This window comes from Ammodytes marinus (assembly GCF_949987685.1).
Source record: "Ammodytes marinus genome assembly, chromosome: 1".
NCBI lineage: Eukaryota > Metazoa > Chordata > Actinopteri > Uranoscopiformes > Ammodytidae > Ammodytes > Ammodytes marinus.
Window position 1 is genome coordinate 25376747 of NC_137230.1, and position 25148 is coordinate 25401894.

The 25148-nt window shown below is 41.4% G+C and overlaps 1 protein-coding gene across 1 annotated transcript in view; it reads right to left on the reverse strand.

Annotated features, from left to right (window-relative positions):
• The window catches only part of ush2a (Usher syndrome 2A (autosomal recessive, mild)), a gene marked incomplete at both ends in the record, with an annotated part of 196702 nt that overhangs the window by 50264 nt on the left and 121290 nt on the right, over positions 1-25148 (reverse strand). The window contains 10 exons of the mRNA XM_080028654.1: positions 1395-1549; positions 1699-1896; positions 3695-4034; positions 4787-5010; positions 18442-18663; positions 18759-18927; positions 19597-19819; positions 20902-21014; positions 21105-21307; positions 24847-25056. Of these exons, the coding sequence (XP_079884780.1) occupies positions 1395-1549; positions 1699-1896; positions 3695-4034; positions 4787-5010; positions 18442-18663; positions 18759-18927; positions 19597-19819; positions 20902-21014; positions 21105-21307; positions 24847-25056 (2057 nt within the window). The remainder of the gene's footprint in view (positions 1-1394; positions 1550-1698; positions 1897-3694; positions 4035-4786; positions 5011-18441; positions 18664-18758; positions 18928-19596; positions 19820-20901; positions 21015-21104; positions 21308-24846; positions 25057-25148) is intronic.

The window sequence follows — 25148 nt, forward strand, 5'->3', positions numbered from 1 at the left end:
ATATCAGCTTGGCTACAGCCAGAGAGATAGCGTTCTGTGTGAAGCTATTATGGTTGCTATCACAAACATCAGGTAGGCTCAGCAAATCCAGAGCCTCGCGTACATGGGGATAGCGGAAAAAAAGGCTAAATAAAACTTGTTCCGACATGGTAACAGTACAGGGTTCATACAATGTGGAGGCACTCTCACTCTGTCATTTCTCAACAACAAAGGTCAGACACAGGTTCTGAATTTGTAAAATATCACAAATGCCGGAACAAACCGTGCACATGAATTGCAATGTAAATAACATTTAGAAATCAGCATCTGAGGAGGCTTTTACAAGAGGTTTAAAGGGCATTTAGCATCAAAGGCCACTGGCAAAACAATGGATCAGATGAGCAGCCAACTGCAGAAGACCAATGTTGCTGTTGTTCAAGTTTACACACTGTGAAACAGGAGGCTGCATGTTCTGTCCTTGACATAAAAGTTATATCTGCACATTTGTATTCAGACAGGTAGGTAGAAGAATAAGTTAAGTAGGGAAAGGAGCTCAAGCATACGTTATGGTGTTACATTTAACTGTACTGGTAGCTAATGAAGAAGCAGATTTTTGTTACAACATGCTGACAAGAAACCAACAGCAACAACATTGATTCAAGATTAGCAATACACCAAAGGCACCAACATGAGTGTTTTGTTGATTCTCTGGTTTCTCTCTCTCTCATTCACACACCCATGCACACACAACAACACACATTTTTACACACCTTCCCCTTTCCTCTAAGTGTTCAGCCAAAATTGAAGGAGTGAACTAAACTACGGCGTAAAGTGGTGCTTAGTTCAGTGAAGCTCAGTCCATCTTTAGAGGAGCCATTAGATAATCATAGAGGGGAATAATGTCTTTATGAAATGGAGTGCTTACAGAGTAAGATTTTGGAAAGATTGTGTGTGTGTGTGTGTGTGTGTGTGTGTTTGTGTGTGTGTAGAAAAGTTTTACATAAAAGGTTAGCAGAACATGGAGAATCAAACAGCACAGAGTATAAACAGATATTACCCTTCCAACTGAAGGTCCTATCAGTAACATTTGACTGTATTCTTGCACAAATAATTATACCAATGGAGCATTGCAAGTGCTAGTCACTTTCTGGTTTTCTCATGAGCTACTGCTGACATTTCAAGCTGTATGAATATAGACAGGCCAGCCCACTTCTGTTATTTATTCTGAATGCAGCACCTCCCAACCTTCAGCTTCCTAATAAACTTGAATTCTGATGCAAACCTCTTATTATGTTGTTATTATTATGTTAACCACATAAGCATCTAATGAGTTAATGATGTGATGCAGCATAGAACATGTAAGTTTAACACAACAAAACCGTAATAGCGTCAACAAAAATCACAAATGGTCTTACCTGTGGACTGTCTGTACAACCAGCGCTGTTACAGACCCTCAGCTGGTAATAGTATTCATGGAAAGGCCTGATCCCACCCACATCAGTGAAACTGCTTTCATCACCACGGTAACGCTCTTGTCCATCACGCAGTATAACGTAATGGGTGATGTGGCCTGTTAAAGACAGAGATACATCCTGTATATAAGGTTTGGACTTTTGCACCTACAGTATATGCACATTATTCATGAAACCCCTAATGCAAATCGATATTGACAGAAACAGTGATTTTAAGTGATACATACACGCAAACACATATACACACCATTTGGCCTGGCAGGTGATTGCCATTGCAACTGGATGACGTCATCTCGTTCACCTAAGCGACTCCAACGTGGCGCTGCCACGCCCCATGGTTTGTCTTCGCCTGTGGTCACTGTTGTAACATTACTGGAACCTCTTCCAAAGCTGTTCCAGCCCCTCACTCTGTACTCATAGCTGGTGAAGGGCTCCAAGTCAAAGTCTATTAGAGGAGAACAATGGAAAGAAGCGGAGCAAGGGACACTGACTAATTAATTAAGAAGGGATGGCAATACATTGGTGAATGAATAAATCATTTCCCAACAATGCAACACTATGATTACATGTGATCAAAACTAACTGTAAGTGCACACATACCTGTAGTATAATTTCTGATTGCAGTATGCAAACAGTCACATTTTAAATAAGTTACAAGTGGTAACATGCAAGTGGTCACATACCATTCATGAAACATATGGCAGATATGTCTACCTAATATAACGTGTAGAAAAATAAATGTTCCCTGTTTAAAAATGTGTGTACTGGGAGTAGTAATGCCAATGTAAGCACACATTATATGAAAATATACCATATATATGCACTATCACTGGATCATAGTAGTAAACGTCAGGCTGTGACTGAGGCATTCTGGGAGCCATTGTATGACAACCCTTCTGGTGAGGTATACATACAGGAGCATATATACATACAGATGCACTTGCACACACACTTGTGTTATTTTAAGTAGTGTTTAGGGACTGCTGCTGTAAATGAGACCATGTTTTACCACCAGTCTGGGACTCTTGTCTTTACTACTGTGATAACCGAAGCAGCAAGACACAAATAGTGACACACACATGTAAATAAAACACTGAATGTGTGACACATGCCTAAACCTTTGAGCCTGCATGCTTGATTAGGATCTAATTCCAAAAAGAATACATGTATATGTAGTCTGGACAACACAGTTTTAATTTAAAGCACTCTTTGCCCATGTGCAACTTTCTATGTTTGATATACCTTAGGTTTTAGTTAAGCAGTATAGCATGATACCCTGTGTGTGTAGCTGTGTATGTGTGTGACTGTGTGTGCAAGTGTGTGTGCATGAGAAACATCTGGTGTATGGTGGGTGGCGACAGCTTTATGTGCCTCTGCCCAGATGGTGTCACAGCATTGCCTAGAAACTCTTATCCTAACCGCCCCATGCCCTGCACACACGCACACACACACCCACGCACACACACATGCACACACGCGCACACACACACACACACACACACACACAAAGCGAAAAGAAAAATACACAGAGCCACATTCACGGAGGACGCATACTTACATAGTAACTAGCTGGACACTAACACACACACACACATAACATCCGCAACCACAATTAGTCTTGATTAAACAGACGTAACCACCCAGATAAATAATTTGTGGACAGACAGAAAATCCTGAACACCACACCCATAAACACACACACACACACACACACACACACACACACACACACACACACACACACACACACACACACACACACACACCAACTCCCTTTTGGCTGATAAATAGTTGAGAATGTTGAAATGGCATTTAAATGCCCATCTCTAAGTTTTAATGACACACTAGTGTACAGCATAGAGAGAGTAACCACGTTACAGCTATCAGTGTGCACTGCAACAGCTGTCTTAGTGTGTGTGAGTGTGTGTAAGGGCATCTGTCTGTAAAGCCCGTTGATTGCAGCGGCTGACACATTTAGACTAAATGCAGCATTACTTTCTGCAGGCTCAAAATATAAATGAGTGATGTGTTTCACACATGGCTATATTCTGTATTGTTTATTCTTCATAATGGATCAGAGGACTGAAGTAAAAGTTGGACTCCTTGTATACAGCAAAGTCATAGGATGCAGGGAGGCAAACTCATAATGAATGGTCACAATGTTTAAAACTTGACTCAATCCATAAACATATAGCTACATACGGACACATAATTAAGTCACTTGTGAAGCAAAGTAAGATTACCTGTATGAGTGTATCTGCTGGCATCTCCGCTGTACACCACCTCCTCATGCAATGGGCACAGGCTTCCCTCAATAGGCAGATTCTCATAGGGTGTGGGACTGAGAGGGTCTATCATTTTGTATGTGTTGTCACTTGTGTGTATGCGTGTGGACGGGCCCATGGTGAGAGTTTCATGTGTGGTGTTGATGAAAGGTGAGTATGTTGAGGAGGGCGAGTGAGCGTGCGTGTGTTCTGACAGCACCCACGTGCAGGCTGCCGTGGATGGATGGAGGTCACAGGAGCCACAGTACGCTGTAGATGCTGCGGACACAGGACACACAGCGCCCTGCAAACACCGGTGCTGCACACAGAAGGAGGGAGTAACAGATAAAGGATGGAAAGAGTGGAGGGGGGTTATTCATCTCTGTACATCAACCACAGAAGTTAACCATCATCATACAAGTTGTAGGCAAACAGACATACACATACACAGCAGCATTCTGCATGTATATGGGAGAATTTCTGTATGTCATATGTGTATGTATGTGGTACGCATGGTCCTTAATGACATCATTAGAGCTAATGAGAATTCCTACCCTTTGTCCCTGCTTGTGTGTGTGTGTGTGTCTCATGCTGAAGGAACACACAAACATCACATGACCCCAGTTGATGAATGGAAGATGGCCCAGTCCCCAACTCCTGATGTGACAATGAGTGTGAGTGTATGTTTGAGAGATGGGGAGAGAGAGAGAGAGAGAGAGATAGAGAGAGAGAAACTACCAATATCCACTGGACATGTAAGCGTCAGACTAGGGTTTATTTCTGAGGCTTGAAATTCACTGAGAAATGTAATGCCTGTATTTTACCTATTTCATATTAATGAAATAGGTACATTTAAACTATAACTTGATATTAAAACTCTGTGGTGGAAGTGACGTCCCTATGGCCCCACTGGATCACTATACAACTGCAGCATGAGAGCTAAAGAAACCTGATTGATGTGTGTGCTTTAGATGTCCTGGTACACTTCTAATCAAATGCAACACAGTATAGACAACAATAAGGATTTCACCATCTTTGAGAAGACATTCATTATCTCACATACAAACACACCTGTATTAACATGCCAGGTGTGGCTCGGTCAGCACACACGTGTCGTTGAGGGTCATAGCCAATCCCGTTGCAGCATTCCTCTTCCTGACGTATGACCTTTGACCCACAGCACTGCAAGGTCACTGTGGCGTTGCCAGCAGGGTGCATTGTGGGATGTCCGTCATGCCCCACACAGCAAAGAGAGGTTGAAGAGTTTATGTACTCGTGACCACAGCAGGCGAAACCTGACGAAAAGAAAATATTCACATTATATATTCGTCTTTTCTTTTTAGATCTTGTGGTGGAAATCATCTTTTAATGGAACACATTCCACTTTTAATTTACAGACTAAAACTGATAAGTATGTCTTTTAAGTCTGTAATTTATACGTTTGAACATGTCGAAATTTAATTTAATTGAACCTACTTCAATACGGGAAGTATTGTGATTCAACGTAACTGCTCAGACTCTGAATGCCTCAGGTCTTCTCACAGTCGCTCTTCTGCTGGGCTCCATCTCTAGTATTTCAATGCTGTTGTTATATTTCTACATTCAACAGTGATGTCTGCAACCACTGTATTTTACAAAGAGCTTGGCCTTTCTATTCTCTTTATTCATCGCCTCCTCCTCTAATACTACTACCCATATAAGTCTGCCTCTTTCCTCTTTCCGCCTCCCGACCTGTCCTGTCCTTCTCCTCTCCTCCTACCGCCATAACATCTATTCCTTCCCTTCATCCCTCCTTCTTTTGGCTCTTCTTCTCTCCAAACTGGAAAGACATCAAGGCAATGTTGGACTGTATTGTCTCTCCTCTACACTACCCAAACTCCCCTTTCCTCCTCTCTTCAATCCCTATGTTCCCATCTGCTCTGAATATTAGTAGCATCTTCTCTTATCAACTCTCCTATACATCCTCTTCTTCCTCCCTCCCTCCCTCTCCTCCTCCTCCCCTGCGCGTCTCTTTTCCTCTCCTGTAGTCATCTCTCTGCACAGCGGTAATATTCAGGCTGTGCCGTCTAAAGAGTGCTGGAGGGAGAGGAAGTGTGTTTTTCTGAGAGCTGCCATCTTTGACAGTGATAGGTGATGTCTTTCTGCCACAGCTTCAACCTTCAGCAGCAAGGTGACATTTAAAATACATGATATCACTCCATTTCCCTGTAAATGTTTTGCAGGTGAATATCAAATTTCAAGCATGTTTCTTCGCACACTCCGGCAACTCATATCTCAAATTCTACAGGAAGTTTCTTAGGAAGAGAAAAAAAAGGTTTTGGTCTACAGAAGTTCAGAACCTGTACAAAGATTATAATACTAAATACTAAAACTGAACTTTTGTCAACAAAGGCTACTTTAACGCAATGTGGAACGCAAATGCTAAGATGTCTTCATAAAAGTTTGACTCCAACTACTACAATTGTTTATTGCTCTACTACCTAAATGAACCTGCTTGTACTTGGTATTCCCACATCATATTAAATGTGATCATTGACGTGAGGGTGAACCTGGCAGCAGCCTTGAGAAACAAACGGTTGAGAGTTGTAGCTGGAGAGCACACATGGTGCCTTCTCTCCTGTCGCCCTCCTAAAAACACAACTTGAGCCAATCTTGTTCCTCGGATGTCTTTGCTTAGCTGATGGCAGGACTGTCGAGCGTTGGACTTGCAATGGATTAGGGCTGTAATAGTCCTGCTATAATACTGAGTCAGCAAAGTAACCCCCTGCTGCGAGGATGTCCTGGAAATACAAATGAGCAAGGCATGGCTCCACTAAAATGTAGCTTTGCTGACTTAAAAAGAACTAATTGTGTAGAACTAATAAGTAGAAGCTTCACATTTTTAATCAGAATAAATATTGTAAGAACCCCTCTGCCTTTTTGTGATTATTTAGTTAAGAGTTAAACTGATCTAACATTCATGAGGCATTTAGCAAATGTATCCTAACAGTTGATGACATGCTGATCCGCGGCACTATCTACCCCCAGCTGTGTGGCCCATTTTATTTGACAGCAGACATTAAACACTAAGTCATTGCTTCGTATCACGGCCTCGCCCTTTAATGGGGCTGCCGCTAGTTGTGGAGTGATAAATAACTTATTGTTTAACAACCTAATCAGCGTTCACTCTTTGCGCACATGAAATGCTGTTCATTTCCGCAATCATTTCACTTAAAGGCCAAAAGTGGGGAATGGCACATATTTTCTCGTGTGCCGTTGCAGTGCATTATATCCTCACAGCATCCATCACAGGCAACATGTGACAGGAGAATGCATTGTGTATGTGTGTGTGATTGTGTGACATAAAGGCAGTCTGACGGCTAGTAACTCACTTAGCAGCGGCAGCTGTTGCAGAGCGGGGGCTTGGTGGCCAATTCCCCCAGCGCCTTACTTCAGCTTCAATGACGCGCAAATAAACAGCTCAACACTTTTCCAAAATAGCTTCTCTCCGCTCATCCTTCGTCCTCTCGGCATCCTCACCTCTACTCCTCCCTTCCATCCGGACACCGGGCCCTCTGCAATATTCAAAATCTTTCTCCATTCCATTTACTCTGTGAGCTGTCTGACGTACAGTCCAACATGGCTCTGTTCAAACTCAAATGCTTTGCTTTCCAAACTTTGCTTTTTCAAACTTTATCCTCTGTCACCTGATTTTTTTTATTTGATTTATTTGCAAAATAAAAACCACAAAAAACATAGGTAACACAAATATAACATTTATAAATAGGCCTATTACATAAAAAGAAACATTAAAAAAAAAAAATTGGCAGGTTAGATTAAAAAACCCTAGTCTTCTAAAGGAAATCTCAACTCAGAGGTCATTAAATGCAAACTGATAAAAAATATTATAAAAAGTTATTTAATTTTCTGTTCTATCTAGTATTTTTTCCCTGCGTTCCTAACTATCTTTCAACTAACTGATACCTACCCATCTCTACAGCTGCCTTTGTCTTACACATCTATCTTTTTTAGTTTATCGATGTTGATTTTCCTTTTTTCTGAACTCAAAGATTTATTTTCACACCTTTTCCTCTTATACTCTTGATAAACTATGACTCTACAAGCTCCACTCTGATCCTCTTTTCTCCTAGTATTTATCCTATCTTTTCCTTTCAGAATTGCTCTCACTCCTTCTTTCCCACTCTCTCTCTCTCTCTGCATCCACTCAGTTCACAGGTCTATTGTTTGTTTAGTCTTCTGTAACCAAACATCACTATTGTATTATAACCCATTCGGTAGAAATCCAATCCCTGTCGTTGTAAGTGTTATCTGTGTGTGTGACATGCTTGTACATTTGGGTTAATTTTTTGAAACACACACCTCGTATTTTCTCTTCCTCTCTATACATGCATGTTTCTGCATGTACTGTATGCGTACATGTGTTGACAACATTTTATAATACACCTCTTGTTTCCTCTCTCGCATCGCAGAATGCTTCAGCCCTAATCTTCAGATTTACGATGGATTTGCATACATTCGTTAATAGCATCGGGAGCGCTGCGTCAACACAAGGTGCTTAGACAACGAGAATTATTATTAGGGTTTCATTCATTCCACTTAATGATAAGTCAATATTTAGCCCTGCCAATGAACTACTGATAAAAATGTGTGTTGTGGATTAGGGTTATCCGAGCTCTCTAGGAGACCAAAACCCCTCCACAACTTTAAACAAACCAAACACTTTTAAATACCTGAATATATTACAAGAGGGTTTGGCACAAAGTGCAGAGCTAGTGCACACATACACAGTTTGTTTGATAGCATACTAGCACACACACAATCACACACTCACAGGGAAAACAGCTTTCACAGACACCGACAGGAGCTGATTACCTATTAACAATTTAAGCTCGGGACGATTTTAGTTTATCACATATTGGGATTGTTGGACATGTTGGCCAATAAGAAAAGAAAATAAGAAGCTTTCCGGAAGCTTACATCTCTACATGGACAGAAACAAAAAAGTGCCTGCAAATGAAAGATGCAGCCATACATATATATTTTGTATGTTCATGATACAGGCTTGTCCACACAGTAAAATAAATCCAGATTTTTTTGTGTGTAGTATTGATTTAAAAAAATATTTTAAGGACTCATGGATGCTCAACTCAACTCAAATGACAATACTATTGTCCGAAACTTGTTTAACCTCCAGTGAAGTTCTGCTTAATATCTTGGCATTACATACCTTAATTTAAGGTATATTTATGTTTGTTGTTATGGTCTAAGTTTTATAAGAAAAACAACCTTGGCTCTATTGAAGTCTCAATAAACAGTATCAGAAATCCTCAAAGTTCCTGTAAAGGTTTAATTCTAGTACACACTCACACATTCACTGCAGGAAGGAGTGTGTGCGTGTGTGTGTGTGTGTTTGTGTGCACACGCGCGCACTTTGTGCTCCAGAGGGGCCAGACTATATGTCATGTCGAGAGATGAAATCACAGTGGATTGACTTTCTCACACAGTGCAGAGTGTTCCCCTGTGGACACGCACACACACACACACACGCACACACACACAAGCACAAGCGCACACACACACACACACACACACACACACACACAGTCTGTTGGGGCAGCAAGTGCACACATAATCAAAGATACACACATACACGCCCACTCTTTTCCCAGCTGACTGGTTGTCCTCTTGTCTTTTTGACGGCTTTTTTTTTTTTTTCTCAATCTCAACAACATTACCAGCTGGCTATGTGTGTGACATTGCGTGCATGTGTATATGTGTGTGTGTGTGTGTGTGTGTGTGTGTGTGTGTGTGTGTGTGTGTGTGTGTGTGTGTGTGTGTGTGTGTGTGTTTGCTGAGCTTAGGTAAATGCTCTGGTGGCAGTTATATTTTCACCACTCTACAGGGATTCACTAAAAACTGAGACACAGCAAACAGCTGTTCATGTCTGAGAGAGACAGAGATGAAGAAAGAGAAAGGGATGAAGAAACACCTCAACGAATTTGACAAAGTGATAAAACAGGAGGATGGAATTTAAAGTTTAGAGGAGATGATGGTTAAGATCTGCGACAATAAAGAACATGCCATACTGTGTTATAGTCTACTGATCACTGAGTACAAAAATGAATGGTCCTATGGTCCACCTCCTTCAGGTTATTCCAGTTGGGAGTTTGGCCCAATGTAGCACCACTACATTTTAAACATGTGTTGACAGGGGCGTAGCACCAAATTCTGGGACCCTATACAAGAAGTCCTGATGTCCCCCCTGAGAGGCGATTTTACAATACAAATGTGTAAAAGCTATGTTTGTCTAGAGTCCAAAACATATTAGTGACTGGTCCCTCTCTGAGCCAGATAACACCACACTATTTCTATTGGTGAATGACCAAATCATTTTAAGGTAACTTGTACATAACCCCCCCACGGTCTTATGACTTTTAATAACCATACCATACACACATACATTGTTTCTCGCAGGAATTTCACTGTGGTGGGAACCCTGGATCTTTTAAAGTAAAATTCATCAATCTTGTGCACTTTGAGAAGTAAACTAAGGCTAAATCAACTGTGTCCTATGTGAGATATGTAATACTATTTTCTGGAATAAGTTGGAGACACAGAATTACCAAAAAGCAGAAAGAAAAAATGTACATGTTTAAAAAATCCAGTCAGCTTCGGGATTTTTTTTTAATGGCTCAATATAGGCCCCTGATCTTCGTAGCCCCGAACATTGTTATTTAAAAAACAAAAACTATTTACTGGCAAATGATAGGCCCCCTGATCTTTATAGGGCCAAAATAATGTGATTTTTAAAATGTTTGCATTTACTGGTTCATGATAGGCCCTTGATCTCCGTACGTACGTAATTAAGGCTTAATAAGCATTTACTAAACATAACCTAACGGCCTCTGCACACATCCTGTGTCTACCTCTGGAGCACGTCGCCTTACCTTACTGCTGTGTCTCTCGCACTTTTCTTGGACACACATACAACGTCTCAACTGCTGCTGCTGCTTCTGCTGCAGCGCTGCTTCTAAAAGCCCTATCTTTATACATAGAGTTTGTATAGATAATTCCCATTAAAAATTAAGTTATTTCATGCCATTTATGATTCATATGATTTATATTGAGTCTAATATTGAGTCTGTACAGTAATCTGTGCGCCCCATTGCCTTTTTTTTGCCACATTTTCGCTTGTTGGAAGTTTTATTTTGAAAGGGACACACCAGGAAATGGTGAAACTACAGCGAAAGCTGCCGGTATGATGTCAATATGACTCTCAGTAGAGTATTTCTCTATCAGTTAAAGCAGAGAGACCCGAGAGAGAAATAGGCGAGCCTCCTGAGGTAAAGGGGAGCATCGCTGCAGACGTGCCTCCGACACGCATCAGCAGTGCGTCTGAGGTTGGATGTGTGCCCACTCTAGGTTGATTACACTGTCGGTGACCAAAAGTCAGACGCAGACGCGCTGTAGCCGCGCAGTAGAGGTAGGATGTGTGTGGAGGCCGTAACTGTTAATACATGCTTAGTACATGCTCAGTTAAGCATATACTAAACATTAACTAACTGTTATGCTTAGTTTATGCTCAACTAAGTATTAAATAATGAAGCATTAACTACACATTAACTAACCCTTTATAGTATTAACTAACAGTTAATTAATGTACCCTTATACTAAAGTGTTACCCCCCTATGTATACATTGAACATCCTGATTTTTCAGAGGTTGATGGATAAGAATAAATTACTTTTGAGTTCAGGTGCAACTGTTAGCATAAGAAGACATACATATGAAGGCGTAATTTCACCCGTTCTTCGCTGCCAACATTTCACCTCTATTGAAGAGTTTGCAGAGCTTCTGTTTTTTTTTACAGTTCTCATGCATCTTCACCAGCTTAATTAACAGTTCAACACAAAGGGTCTTCAGTGCTCGCAATGGTTATATAACCTTAGAGTCATGACACACCCTGTTAGGTGAATTAAGGCCAGAAAAAAACAATGGCCACCGGCGGTGTGTAGGGGTACAGTTGAATTGGAACAATTTAGGTATTAAGATTTAAATAAAAGCAAATGAAACAAACACACACGCACACGCACGCACGCACGCACGCACGCACGCACGCACGCACGCACACACACACACACACACACACACACACACACACACACACACACACACACAGTCATTAAAGTAAACCTAATAGAAAAGCCATCATCATAAATACATTAACAGAGAGAAAAATGTCTTCCTGTGTTCAGAGAGTACTCGATCTTATAAAGCAGCCAGACGCTCCTGGAATGCACTACTGTTGGCCATTTGCTGCCCATCATTGATGAGGGGCTTTTGGCAATGATTAACACACACACACAAACACCACACGCGTGTGCGTGTTTGTGTGTGTGTTAATCCGCAGACAGCCGCACACAGACACTGATGAAAATCCTTTAGCAGAAACAATGAAAGTACATGTGTCTCTGAATATAGAGACTTTTAAAAATGCAAACGGATACATTTGGATACATGTATAGAAACAGCCACATAGATAAACAAAAGAAAAGAAAGTAAAGCATACATGCACCGAGTTGCAGTAATACTATGCACATTTGCACACACAAACGGCATCCACTCTCACAACTCCGCCAGGCTCGGAGTGAGCTAGCTTAACTACTGGGATAATTTCCCTCCAGCAAATGGTCACTGTGCCCTTGAAAAACATATTTGATTATTACTTTTCTCCCCCTCCTCTTTTTTTCTTTTAGCATCATCACAACCATTTTCATCACGCGCTCTGATGATGGCACGGCAAGGCGCGTTAAGATAACACCCCAGCACCGCCAGGCTTTTAACACTTAAACGGTGAAAAGGGATATTCAGATTTGTCCTTGAACGTTTGGATGGGGCCTGCTGGGCTGGGACAGACGGGAGGGAGTAAGGGAAGGAGTTAAAGGAACGCATACATTTTGAATACTCACTTACTAAAAAGTGAGGTGGGGAGGGCATTTATGGTCGCACCCATAGTGAGAGATGGGGAAGGCAGGGTTGAAGGGCAGATGGAAGAGTGAAAGAACTGCACACTATAAAGACAAAGTGTGAATGGGGAAATGATAAGTGGAGGCAGGGGGAATCTGGGAGAGTCAGGGAGCAACGGGAGGCCAAAGACACCACACACATTCCCTTAAACACCATCTAATCTCACCTAAGTCTTAGCTAAACATCTTACATACAAAGTCAGAAAGAGAGGAAACAGGAGCAAATGAAGAGCTTAAAAGTTGGTCCTGAACCTGAAACACAGGAGGAAATTCTGCACAAAAAACAGAGGCTCTCTTGTCCAAAAACAAACACCATTTAATCTACTTGAAAGTGAAATGAAAGCTGTTCAAACAAACCGGCAGATTTGGAAGAGAAGGATTTAATATGGAGACTTTGTGTTATTGTAAAACAACTAGGGAATGCTGAGAAAAGGATTATAAACTATCCTAATAATACCCCAAAGACTAAAACTGGCCAGAGTAGAAGCTCGGCCTGCCATTAAAGGCGGTTTAATAGTGTTACTTGATCAGGTAAATTTGAATAAAGACACATGTAGACCGTTACCCAATAAATTCAGTAAAGCTAGAAAGTTTGAAGCACTGCATCTAAAGCGTAACTGAGGTGTGGCTGGTGTACATAGCTGTACTGATTAAAAATGAATCTGTTCAGATGTGCTTGAGATTAATAGGTACTGTGAACGAGAAACCAGTTTATGTAATTAGGACAAAGGATAAGAGAGACCTGGTCAACACAGCTAGATTTCTGCTGGATGCATGTCTTTTCGGAGGACGAAACGCAGATACAAGTAAGCTGGTTGAAATAAATTGGTTTCGACAGCTTAAGTACTCGACTATTCATAACATTCTGGTCTAAATTTCCATGATAAGGAAAAGCTGTTCTCCCTCAGTACAGAGTGACGCCAACAACTCAAGAAACAAGACTAGTGTTATTATAAGTGAAAAACAAAGATGGACCACAATGGCCTGTGTAGGCCTGGTACACTGAACACAAATATAAACACTCAAAAATCGAAAACCGTTTCTATATACACAAAATAAAATGTTAACCTTTATTTATACAGGTACATCCCATTGAGACCGGAGACTCTTTTTCAAGGGAGACCTGTTCCCATTTACACGTTCTGGTGTTCTCGTGGCAACAATAAAAAGCCACTCTAAGGCCACCTGTGCAATAATCATGCTGTCTAATCAGCATCTTGATATGCCACACCTGCCACAGGCCACAATCAACAACCTGATCAACTCTATGCAAAGGAGATGTGTTGCACTGCGTGAGGCAAATGGTGGTCCCACCAGATACTGTAATGCCACCAGAACACCAGAACGTGTACCTGGGAACAGGTCTCCCTTGAAAAAGAGTCTCTGGTCTCAATGGGATTCACCTGTATAAATAAAGCTTAAAAAACCACCCACCCAAATAAAGCAACACTGCACATTTCAGAGTGGCCTTTTTTGTGGCCAATCTAAGGCACACCTGGGCAATTTTCATGCTGTCTAATCAGCATCTTGATATGCCACACCTGTGAGGTGGGATGGATTATCTCGGCAAAGGAGAAGTGCTCAATAACACAGATTAATGCTGCTTCCACACCAAACGTGAACATTCGCATTGCTCGGCGCGAACCGCGTGATAATCACCGTGGGACTTCATGCGAAAAATTTGCGTGAGATGAATATTTTCAATTCACCCGAGTTGTTGCGGCGCGCGAGAAGAATTTGCGTCTATTTGCGTCTGTACATTGACTTTGTATGTAAAGTGACCGCCCCTTCCGCCCCAAAACGCGTTTGGTGTGGACGCAGCATTACCCCGGAATTCCACTGGCTGCGCGTGCATCAACACCCACCGGCTCCGTTTTCAAAGCAGGCACGGCCAGCTCCACTGAACAGCTGGAGTCGCGAGACCGAGGAGTTCCCGCGGTAATAAAAGTGACGGGCGATTGCTCTTGATAATATGATTCTATATGGTATTTACACAACAACGAACGCACAAAGGTTATTGTTCCCATCCGAACGAGTAAAAGAACAGTGGACACGCTTGTATGTGTCTCTGTTTTGGGATTGTTACCTGCATTGAACACAGTGTCTTATTTTGAAAATTAATTGAGTTTTTATTGTTTTGTCGGCGTCTGTGTTCCTGTCTATCTCAAAGTGTTCTGTGCTAAATTGATGCGGTGAGCTCCGACATCTAGCAAACATAGAAGCAGTGCGTATTTCACCGGACAGCTGGAGCAGAAGCGGAGCAGAGAGACGGTGCAGCGGAGCTAGTGGACGCTCACGCACTGACTAATGTAAAAACCTGACAGCTCCGATGCCGTGCTGGAGCGGAGTAGGACCGGACAGGCAGCCGATGGAATTCGGCCTTTGATTTGTGAATAATATTATAAGAGATGGCTGTTGTGTGTATATAGAAAATGTTTTAGATTTTTGAGTTAAACGCATGGTAAATGGGAGCAAAAACCAAAGTGTTGCGTTTATATTTTTGTTTAGTGTATTTTCTGGAGACTATGGAAGCTATTGAAGAAAAATCCATCCATTGATTTTTATTAAGATATCAAAATAAATAAAAAGAAATCGCACATTAGCAATCAAAGTGTTATAGACAACTTCAAACTAACTTTTACCGCTGTAGCCAGTTCTATCTTCTCACCTGTGAAGTCTAAGTAAATATCTAATACATGGCTGGGCTGCAATTGGGTAATAATATCATAATTTCTACTTCAACTGTAGCCTACAGTATTCATTTAAGTTTTACTTCATTTGGCAAGATAACATTAAACTAATCACAATGAAGTTAACTTTGCAAAATACACTTCACTAAATACAACCTCAGTACAATGACGATTTTTTTATGTCACACAAACCAGAGGGGACCCGCTGGTGCGGACTAATTTGTAATGGGCAAAAACCAGAGTAATAACTTTCTGACCAATCCTGTAATCTGGTCGGCCACTCACTCACTAAGTGACATTCACATTTATAGGGCTATCCTCGCTCTGTGGTCCGGCCAAAAAATAAGAGAAAACAAAACCATCAAGTTAGCAGGAATAACTTTAAATATGCGATGCACACATATGGGTGGGTGTTAGGTGGGCAGGAAGGATACTATTAACACTAAGTGCTTTTATCAAATTAAACCCCAAAAAACATGTTGGAAGGACACTGTGCACTGGCTCAGCTTTATGCTTATTTGTTGTGTTTATTTGGGACTGGCTGGGTGAGATGACGTTTCTGATCCTTATTCTTTTTCATCTGATTTACTCTTGATTACTGTTTCAAATTGTCCAGCCTTGAGCACAAATGTGTGCATGTGTGTTTGAGTGTGAGTAACTTTGTTTCATATTGTTGGATTGGTGTAAGTCAAGTGTGCATACAATTCAGAATGTATTCACATGCATGTTTTCTTGTGATTGTGTGTGGTTTTGTATGATTATTATTGGGTTTGTGGGGATGTGTTTGTGTGTGTATCTACTTGTGCACATGTGCAAGCAAGCCGGTACATGTATCTGTTGCCAGACGGCTGTCTCCCGGCATTGCTGTTCCCCTGCAGTGTGTGTGTATGGTTGTTGACAGTGTGGACGGTAATGTGTGATAGATCGCACTTCAGGGACCCCATAATCACATCAGCCTAACCTAGTCTATCAGCTGGGCACAATGGGATACCCTTCACTCCTCCTTTAATCTGCTCCATCTAGCTCTTCACCAGTCTTATGTTCTCTCCTGTTTTTTTATCTCACTTACTTTCCCCCCCAAGTCTCTTCCATTCTCTTTCTGTCTCTTCTTTCATTCTTTCTTCATTCCTTTTCTTATATTGCTTTTTTCTTACGGTGTTCTGTTTACCTAAAACTATTATTTTGTAATACATTTCAATTTTTCGTCTCATCTCTATGTCTTTCTCTCACTTTGTTTGTGTTATATTCTGTACTCATGTGTGACTTATATAAGTTATGCTTTTATTTATTTTTAAGAGAATCACATGTGATATGTAGTTCATTTGCTTGCATTATCTTTTTTCTTTCTTTGTATTTTTCTAGCTTTCACACATCTGCCTCTTACTCATCATTTAAAAACCAAAATCCTGTGCAGAATTGAGAGTGAGTGGTGCCAAGGTTAAGCAGCCTATCCTTTAATAAGTGTTGCTGTGTGCATGTTGTGTGTTAGTGTCTTGAAACAGACGTGTGGGGTCGAGGTTGCATAGCCAGCCCCAGGGCTCCCCGACAGTGCAGTGCACCAGGCAAATGGCCCTTAGCCTTGCTAGTGCCGCTAGCCCTACGATCCATCATACCATATGTTCTCAATGGGGAAGCTAACGCTAATGACTGATGAGTTTATGGGAAGGGGGCACATAAAAAGAGGGAGGAGGGAAGAAAAAGGTTGGGAGGAGACAGGAGGAGCAAGAGGCCAGAGGAAGAAGCAGGGGGAGGTGTGGGAACAAGTTGAGGAAAAGTAACAAAGAAGATGACAAAGGAGAGGAGAAGGGAAATAAATAGAAGAAGGAGATAAAGAGGAAGAGCAGGTGGGGAGCATATGCCCTCCTTGGGAGGCCACCTGAAATGAAGGATGACCACATAGCCTGCTCAGTTGGAAGAGAACAGAGGATTTAGTGAAGAACTGTACCTGTTGTCTTGAAATTCTTATCTGAGTCTTATTGACAATTTTATTACAATAATTATTTTTTAAACGAATGAGAATTAAAAATAAAAACAGCCATGAAATTAAAAAAATATTTAAATAAATGTTTTAAAACGTTGCTCTGTTTATTTGTTGCTTTTTTGCTGACTTGCTTTATAATAACCTTTTTGTCAACATGCATGTCATTTCAGTGAGTATGGATTTTGAGTGTATCTGTGTGTCTTTGTGTTTGCGGATAGGCTAATACTACTATAGGCCTGTCCATATGGGGCCATTGTTTATGTGTGATGAATAGAGTCCACGTGTCTTACTCTGGCAGTCAACTCTAAGCAAACCCTGCCGAGGGCACCCTGTTGACTCTGTGTGTGTGTGTGTGTGTGTGTGTGTGTGTATGTGTTGGTGAATGTAATATGTCTGTATGTGTGACAGTTTGTGTGTGTGTGTGTGTGTGTGTGTGTGTGTGTGTGTGTGTGTGAAGGAGAGCGAATGAGTGTGTATTTGTCCTGCTGTGTGCTTGGCAGTGCCCTCAATGGTGCCATCCCGAGTGTGTTTCATCATCATCTGCCATGACAAAGATGTCTAATGACACACACATACACCTACACGCACACACAAGCACTGTCCCATCTGTGCCATGGTATCCGGGTGCTTCGGGACACGGCGGGAGAGGAAGAGAGGGAAACGACCCCACGTTCCTGCACCATGTGTCTACCTCAACTCTCTTTGCTTTACTCTCTTCTCCTATCATTTTCTATCTTTTCCCTCATTCCAGTCACCCCCATTAACATTAAGAAGCCACCAGAGGCTGAACTCACAAAAACATTCTTGGGTGAGAGGAACTCGTTTTCTGTACTATGGGGTTTTTTTTTATTGAGTTTTGCAACAAAGCAACCAACTGTTTTCTGAAGATCAAGAAAAGCTCAGCAGCGCATTAAACTTCACCCAGGGCAAAAAACTGAATTGAGTGCAGAAACTTTTAATTTTCTCCTATTTGATCAAAATATGAAAATATGGATGCTGCTTTATGTTTGTGTCTGTTTCCTTCACTCACCTGGGGCATATGCATGCACTTCCCCCCTCTCAGCATCACCGCAGCACACCAGTGTATGGTCTCCAATGCGGCCTCCACAGCATTGGACCCCATAGCCATCATGGAGGCTCCCGCTGCAGCAGAGCTGGCCGCCTTTCATGGAGTAAGGAACCCCCCCACAGCAGCTGTCACCCAGGCCCACTGACACCCGGCCCTGCGAGTGGTCAGGACAGCAGTTTTCATCTTCAAAGACAAGGGCAGATGAAGGAAATACTTCAACAACATGGACAGGGATTGACCATTAAACTGTAAACATATAACGTGATTTAGAAACTCACTGGTTTTGACATGAACATAGTATCCTCCACAGCACTGGTGGTCTGGGAGAGATGGGAGCAGTGTGCCATTGCAACAGACCGGATTGGAAGTATTACTTAAAGTCAGGTAGCCGCCCTCACAGCAATGATGACTTGGCTTCTTAGTGTACGGTAGTCCACTGCAGCAAACCTTGTTGACATAGAATTGCAAACGAGTAGGTATTAAAACAAACACACAGACACAGTCATGTGTGTGCATTAAAAGTATAGGACTGCCTGTCAAAGACGAGGCCCTTTGCCCGCTAAGGGGAAGAAACCTATGCAGGTTAGATCTCTTTTTATGATATAAAATCTCTTAGGTTTCAACTTCAACAATGACAAGAAGAAATAAGTTAAAGCTCTATATTGGTCTGTCCTGGAAGCTGTTATTACTTCAGTTCAATTCAAACCCTGCAATCCAGTCAAAAATCATGAGTGGCATGAAAAAGCTGTCTAGCTCGCTGACGTACAGTCAGTACCTATATTGATTTCCTGAATAATTTGGAATTGCCCTAAGATTGTTTGATTGTTTTTCACAAAAAAAGATGTGCATCCTATCTATGATGCAATAACAATACTCTTCCTGACCAAATGTATCATACATTTATAAATGTTTGCCATTTTAAGAGTTTTAAGAATATTAATATCATTAATAGTAATGATAATAATCAAGATCATGTTGTTATTGCTTGTGCTATTGGATGCTATGGGAATACATGTATGGCAGGTGGTTTCAATGTACCAACATGACTGGCATTCAATTAACTCATGGAACTGAATGCAGATGACAAGTTCAAATAAATAACAGGACTGTAAGTACCTGGCTGTCAGGATGGAAGCAGGACATCCCACACACACGGTGACCTGCAGGACACTGCAGGTAGGAACATGTGAACCTTACACCTCCTGACTCTTCCCCCACAGACCATGTGCTGATTCCTGCTGACCCAACAGCACATGACCTCAGGGTCCGTCTTAAGACCTCATAGCCCAGCATGATCCCACTCGGTCTGCCGGGAGGGGACCAGTCCAAGTTCACCACCCTGACAGAGAGTGAGAGCAAGGCAAGAAGAGAGAGAGAGAGAGAGAGAGAGAGAGAGAGAGAGAGAGAGAGAGAGAGAGAGAGAGATAGAGAGAGAGATAGAGAGATCCTTAACACTCCTTTCACACTACAGGAAGGCACACAAAAATGTGTCATTCCCAAAACTCACATACACACATGCATTCATGCGCGATTAATGGCTGACAAAGTTGAGTTACAGTGTCAGGGTGTATGTATCTTTGTACATTCTCACTATTGATTTTCCTCTTTTTCATCTCTGACATTTTTTGGCAGGGGAAAGGCCTATGTAGTAACACATAGAATTACAACTTTCATAGTCTCCTGGACAGAAAATAGGCCACATATCATCACTTCCTCTGCGACTATAAGATTTGCATTATGGTTATTTGGGTCAAATGTGGGAAGCAGGGGTTTTAAAATGTCGTTAAACTTAACCGTCAATTTTTCTTTATTTATTTTAGAAGCTGTTACATTTTATGTTGACTATTACATAATATAATCTCTATACCTCAATACATTAGTATTTCCTTAAATCAATATGGTTTATCTGTAATTATTACTAAATACTGTATTCAGTATGTCAATCATGATGGACTACCGAAAATGAAAACATGCAATAATCAACTGTCTTCAAGAGCTGTATTGGTTTAACAGTTGTCGGAATAAGTATAGTTGTATAGTTGTAGTCTGTTCGACCACATAATCTGGTTCTAAAGTACAACTCAATTTGTTTGTTTATTGACATAGAGGTTAGCAGATCTAAGTGAAATTAGATTTTGTGCAGTCCTAGTACATAGCCATTTGCTTCCTGAACAGAGCTCATTTACTCTTCTAGCAGCAGCTGTTTTGATGCCGTTGAGTCAAACATCCAAACCAACCTTTTGCGCTGAGGATAAACGTTAACGATTACTACACTCAATCCAAAGACTATTATGTTTTATGAACCTGGAGCAATGGCATCACTCTTAATATTGTTAAGATGAAATATTTGCATGCTTGAAAATAGTCCTCAGAACATGCAGAAAGTTGATGATTTTTCTTCGCAGTAGATCTCTGTATTACCTGGGACTGATCACTTGTGCATGCGGAGTTGGCAGGTTGGCAGGTAGGTCCTCCACAGTGGTTATTTGAGTAACATTACTCCGTACACATGCATACACAGTACACACCTCCACCTACAAGAAAACACAGCAGACAAAAACATAGTTTACATTCTTGCATGCCTTTGTTTGGGTTTGCATGTGTGCTTTTGTCTGTGTGTGTACCTGTACGTTGTACACAGTGAAAGGCAGCAGGTCTCCCAGCAGGAAGGACCCAGAGCTGTTGTCTACACTACCCTGAAGACGGTCATTAACGTAGATGTAGTAGCCAGTAACTGCTCCATTGGGCCGTAGTGGAGGGAACCAAAGCACACGTACTGTGCTGCTGTTAACTGGAACCACCTCTGGGGCAGACATCCCGTCTGGCTCTGAGGAGAGCAGATGTTAGTACGGAGACCCAAAGGGCTTCAGCTCTTTGACCAACAAACAAAAGGTTTTACAGCTTGAAGATATGAGACGAGGTCATCTTCAAACATACATTATCTTTGACTTGTGGTATGAGCTATGAAACCAGTGCTATTAACACACAACAACACAAGTGACCTTTAATACTACCTTGATTGTTGCAGAACTGTAAGAGCATAGCCAAGAAAAGATGGAATTGGTGTTGTGAGTTCTCGCAGCGCATTTTCCCACCATGTTCATTTGAAAACCGCTTTTACCGTGCTTGTTTTTTTACAGAAATGACGCAACACTTAAACTTTCAAATGTCCTCAAACAGTGATCCATTACTGATGATATGCCAGGCTTGAAAATAGAATTACATTTTTTTTTGTAACCATAAGTTCCCCAGTATGCACTAACGACATTTTAAAATAGAACTGTGACCATGACGGAGAGAAACAGAGTGACACAGAGAAACAAAGGTTGCGTGTCCGTGTGCATGTTAAGACTGTGAGTGTGTTACAGAGGCAGGGAGACCACCTGTGTGTCCGCGTGTGTCCAGCATTGCGTTGATAATGCTATCTAGCATTAAATGAAATGTAGAGAAGTGGGCTGGGTTTAGATAAGTGCATTGGCAGCAAATGAACTGGGTTAACTTCTCTTAGCTGAGTGCATTTTCAATAAGAATAATAGATTGATCCTGTACAATCGCCTCACTCCCTCACATTCTCTGCTGTGTTAGAGGTAATAAAAGACCCTTCTCTAAGACTTCTACCTTTTTGTGTTTTGTTATTAAATATATTCTCCCCCCTTTTTTTTCTCACAGTTTTTTTTTAATCAAATTCCCTTAGTTCTTTAATTCCCTAGTTCACCCCCTCAACACAAAATACAGTACATGGATAATACAGAAAACCTCCTTTGGTGATTAATATAACATGGTAACCTATAGAGAATGAGTTACAGATGAAGACACTGAAGGACATGAGACAAGAACATCGACAGAAAACAAGGACAAGTCAGAGATAATTTGTAATATAAGCTAATAGAGAGACAGTGAGTAAAATCTAAAAGTAAAAAAAATAATAATAATATTATTAATTTAACCTTACAACTTTTTCCCCAAATGGCAATGGATCCAGATATGAGCAGAAAAGGGAGAAAGACGAATCCAAAACACAGAGAATATCTGAGCTGGTGTGTGTGTGAGAGAGGTAATCACACATCTACTCCATCTATTATTCTAAGTGAAAACGCACTCAGCTAAGAGAAGTTAACCCAATTCATTTGCTGCCAATGCACTTACCTAAACCCAACCTACTGCTCTACATTTCATTTACTGCAGGATGGCATTATCAACGCAATACTGCACACCGAGCCTCTTTCACTCAGACACACACAGACAAGCGCACACATTTTTTCTTGCCAATTAGTCCTGATGTTAGCATTGCCCTATAGATAGCAGGCCGTGTTAGGATGGTTGGTAGGGTTGAGCTACATTAGTTAAAATAGATTTAGTGTGTATTGTATGCGTGTGTATGTGCGTGCACCCATGGCTGTAAAATAATGAAATTACCTCCGGAGCCCTCTCAGTTAAACGAGCCGTGCTTTGCCTTTAGCACCTAATGATTTTGTAATGTTTTTAATGCACTTTTTATTATACTGCTCAGATTAGAGAGAAAGAGAGAAGCCTCTGACATATGATTGTACTGAAGAAGAAAAGAGAACTGTGACGGGGGAAAGAGAGACGGGAGACGGTCAGAAAGAGAGATTGGGAAGGAAATGGAGTCAGAAAGAAAACAACAGAGAGAGTGAGTGGCCTCTGACATATGATTACAGAGAGTGATTTAAAAGATAACCCTCAAATGGTAAGGGACTGCGCTAAGAATTGGAGAGGGAAATGGAGAGAAAAGTTGTGATGACAGCTTGAAAGCCTGTGCAATTCATAGCTCAAGATAGTAATTGCTGACCCTGCCTAAAAAAAGAAATGCCAGTAGATCCGAGAACTGATATACTTAATAGACCATCTCGGCTCCAGATTTTACATTCTCAAAAGAGACTTCCTCGTTCATTTTACTAATATTAAAGCGGCTACGAGTAACATTTAAATATCTTTTAAACAGCCTTGTTTCCTCTGATAATCATAAATGACCTTTAACAGCAAACGAGACCATCAGTGCAAAAAAATAAGTTTTTAAATAGTTTTTATTACTGCTTTTGGTCTGGTCGCACACCCAGTCCGATTTTCGGTTTGCTCGTGCAGGCTCTATGATCACATATCCGTATTGGTCGCAGATTTCAGTGTGGCGCTGCCACGCGATTTGAGAAGCCTATCCCTCCAGGTGAGGGAAGGGGAGCGGGAGCCTTGTTTGAGACAGTTATTTGTCGTCATAATGATTGATAACGGGGCTGAACCATCAAAGAAAAAAAAGAGAATGCAATGAAGAAAAGCTAAAAGGGAGAGTGATATAGGCTACGGGCGGGACGAGGGCGTTGCCAAGCAACGTGTATACAATTTCACGAGAGCGAAACTAGACTGCAGTGTTTACTCCTAAATGAATGAGCGGTTGGTACTAACACAAAGTTTGCTTTGCTTCACCATCATCAGATAACCATTATCTGAAATAGTCATTATTTACATCAACAACACAAACACATTACCTCATCGTGATCCATACTAACTGCCGTCTCTCGTTCATTCGCTTTCTGTGAGGACACATACTCTTTTAGCTCCGTGAGAGAGAGTAGTTAGGTGACACTGCTGCATCAACTCATTGCAATCAGGTGTGTGTAGCACTGACTGGCATTAGTTGATGCAGTGTCAAAACCACTCTCACGGAGCCAAAAAGAGTCCTCACACTTTCAACACACGGACATGCACTATATTGCGCCCTTCTCAGTTCACACTTGCACGCCTGGCACGAGCTAGAAAACTGCTTTGCGACAGCGGGCGTCGTAAAAATACTACCGCTTTTGTCCAAAGGGGACGCCAACGTGCCATGTTACTTGTAGTGGCTTTAATAGATTACGTAGAGACAGATAAAGCTGAGAGAATAGATGAAGCTCTAGTAAGGGAGTGTATCGCAAGTATGTCACTGCATAGTTTGGTAGAATTTATTTCCATTTCAACATAAAGAAAAGATATGATTGTACTTAAGCAATCATATGGCTAAATAATGGAGTGCTGTATTGTAAAGTATAGTAATCCTAGCCTGCATAAGACATGGGAAGCGCTTTGTTTGCTGGCTTGTTTGTGCGTATGGCTGTGGTGCCAAAAAGCATTTCACAACACCTTAAATCTGCCTCACCCACACACTTTGTATTGATTTCATGCCTCACTACATGATGTGTTTAACATCTCCTGTGAAGCACAGAGTTGCAGAGAAATGCACATTAACATGGACACCTCTCGTGGATGTATTGAATTGACATCCTGTACACAGCACACTCATATATATGCACAAAGGTACATTTTATCCAATAAAGATCAATTGTTGGCCAGAAAATCTCCCAAATATACACCTACCTCCATCTTTTGTAGTGACATTAACTATTGCCTTAGATGTGTTATGTGCTCCGTTGGACACATGTAATGACACCAGATATGTGGTACTGGGCCAAAGGTCGCTTATCACTGCAGAGATGATATCAGGGGGGAGAGCCAACATCTGACCTGACTGGGCAGACTCTATTGTCAGAAAGTAAGTTTCCGCCTCTCCTTGTAAGTCTTGCAAAGCTGGAAAAGACATCAAGAGAGGGAGAAGTCACAAAATGATCTCCGTATAATTTATGGCCATGACAGGCCTTTGCTGGACATACTGTTTGTGT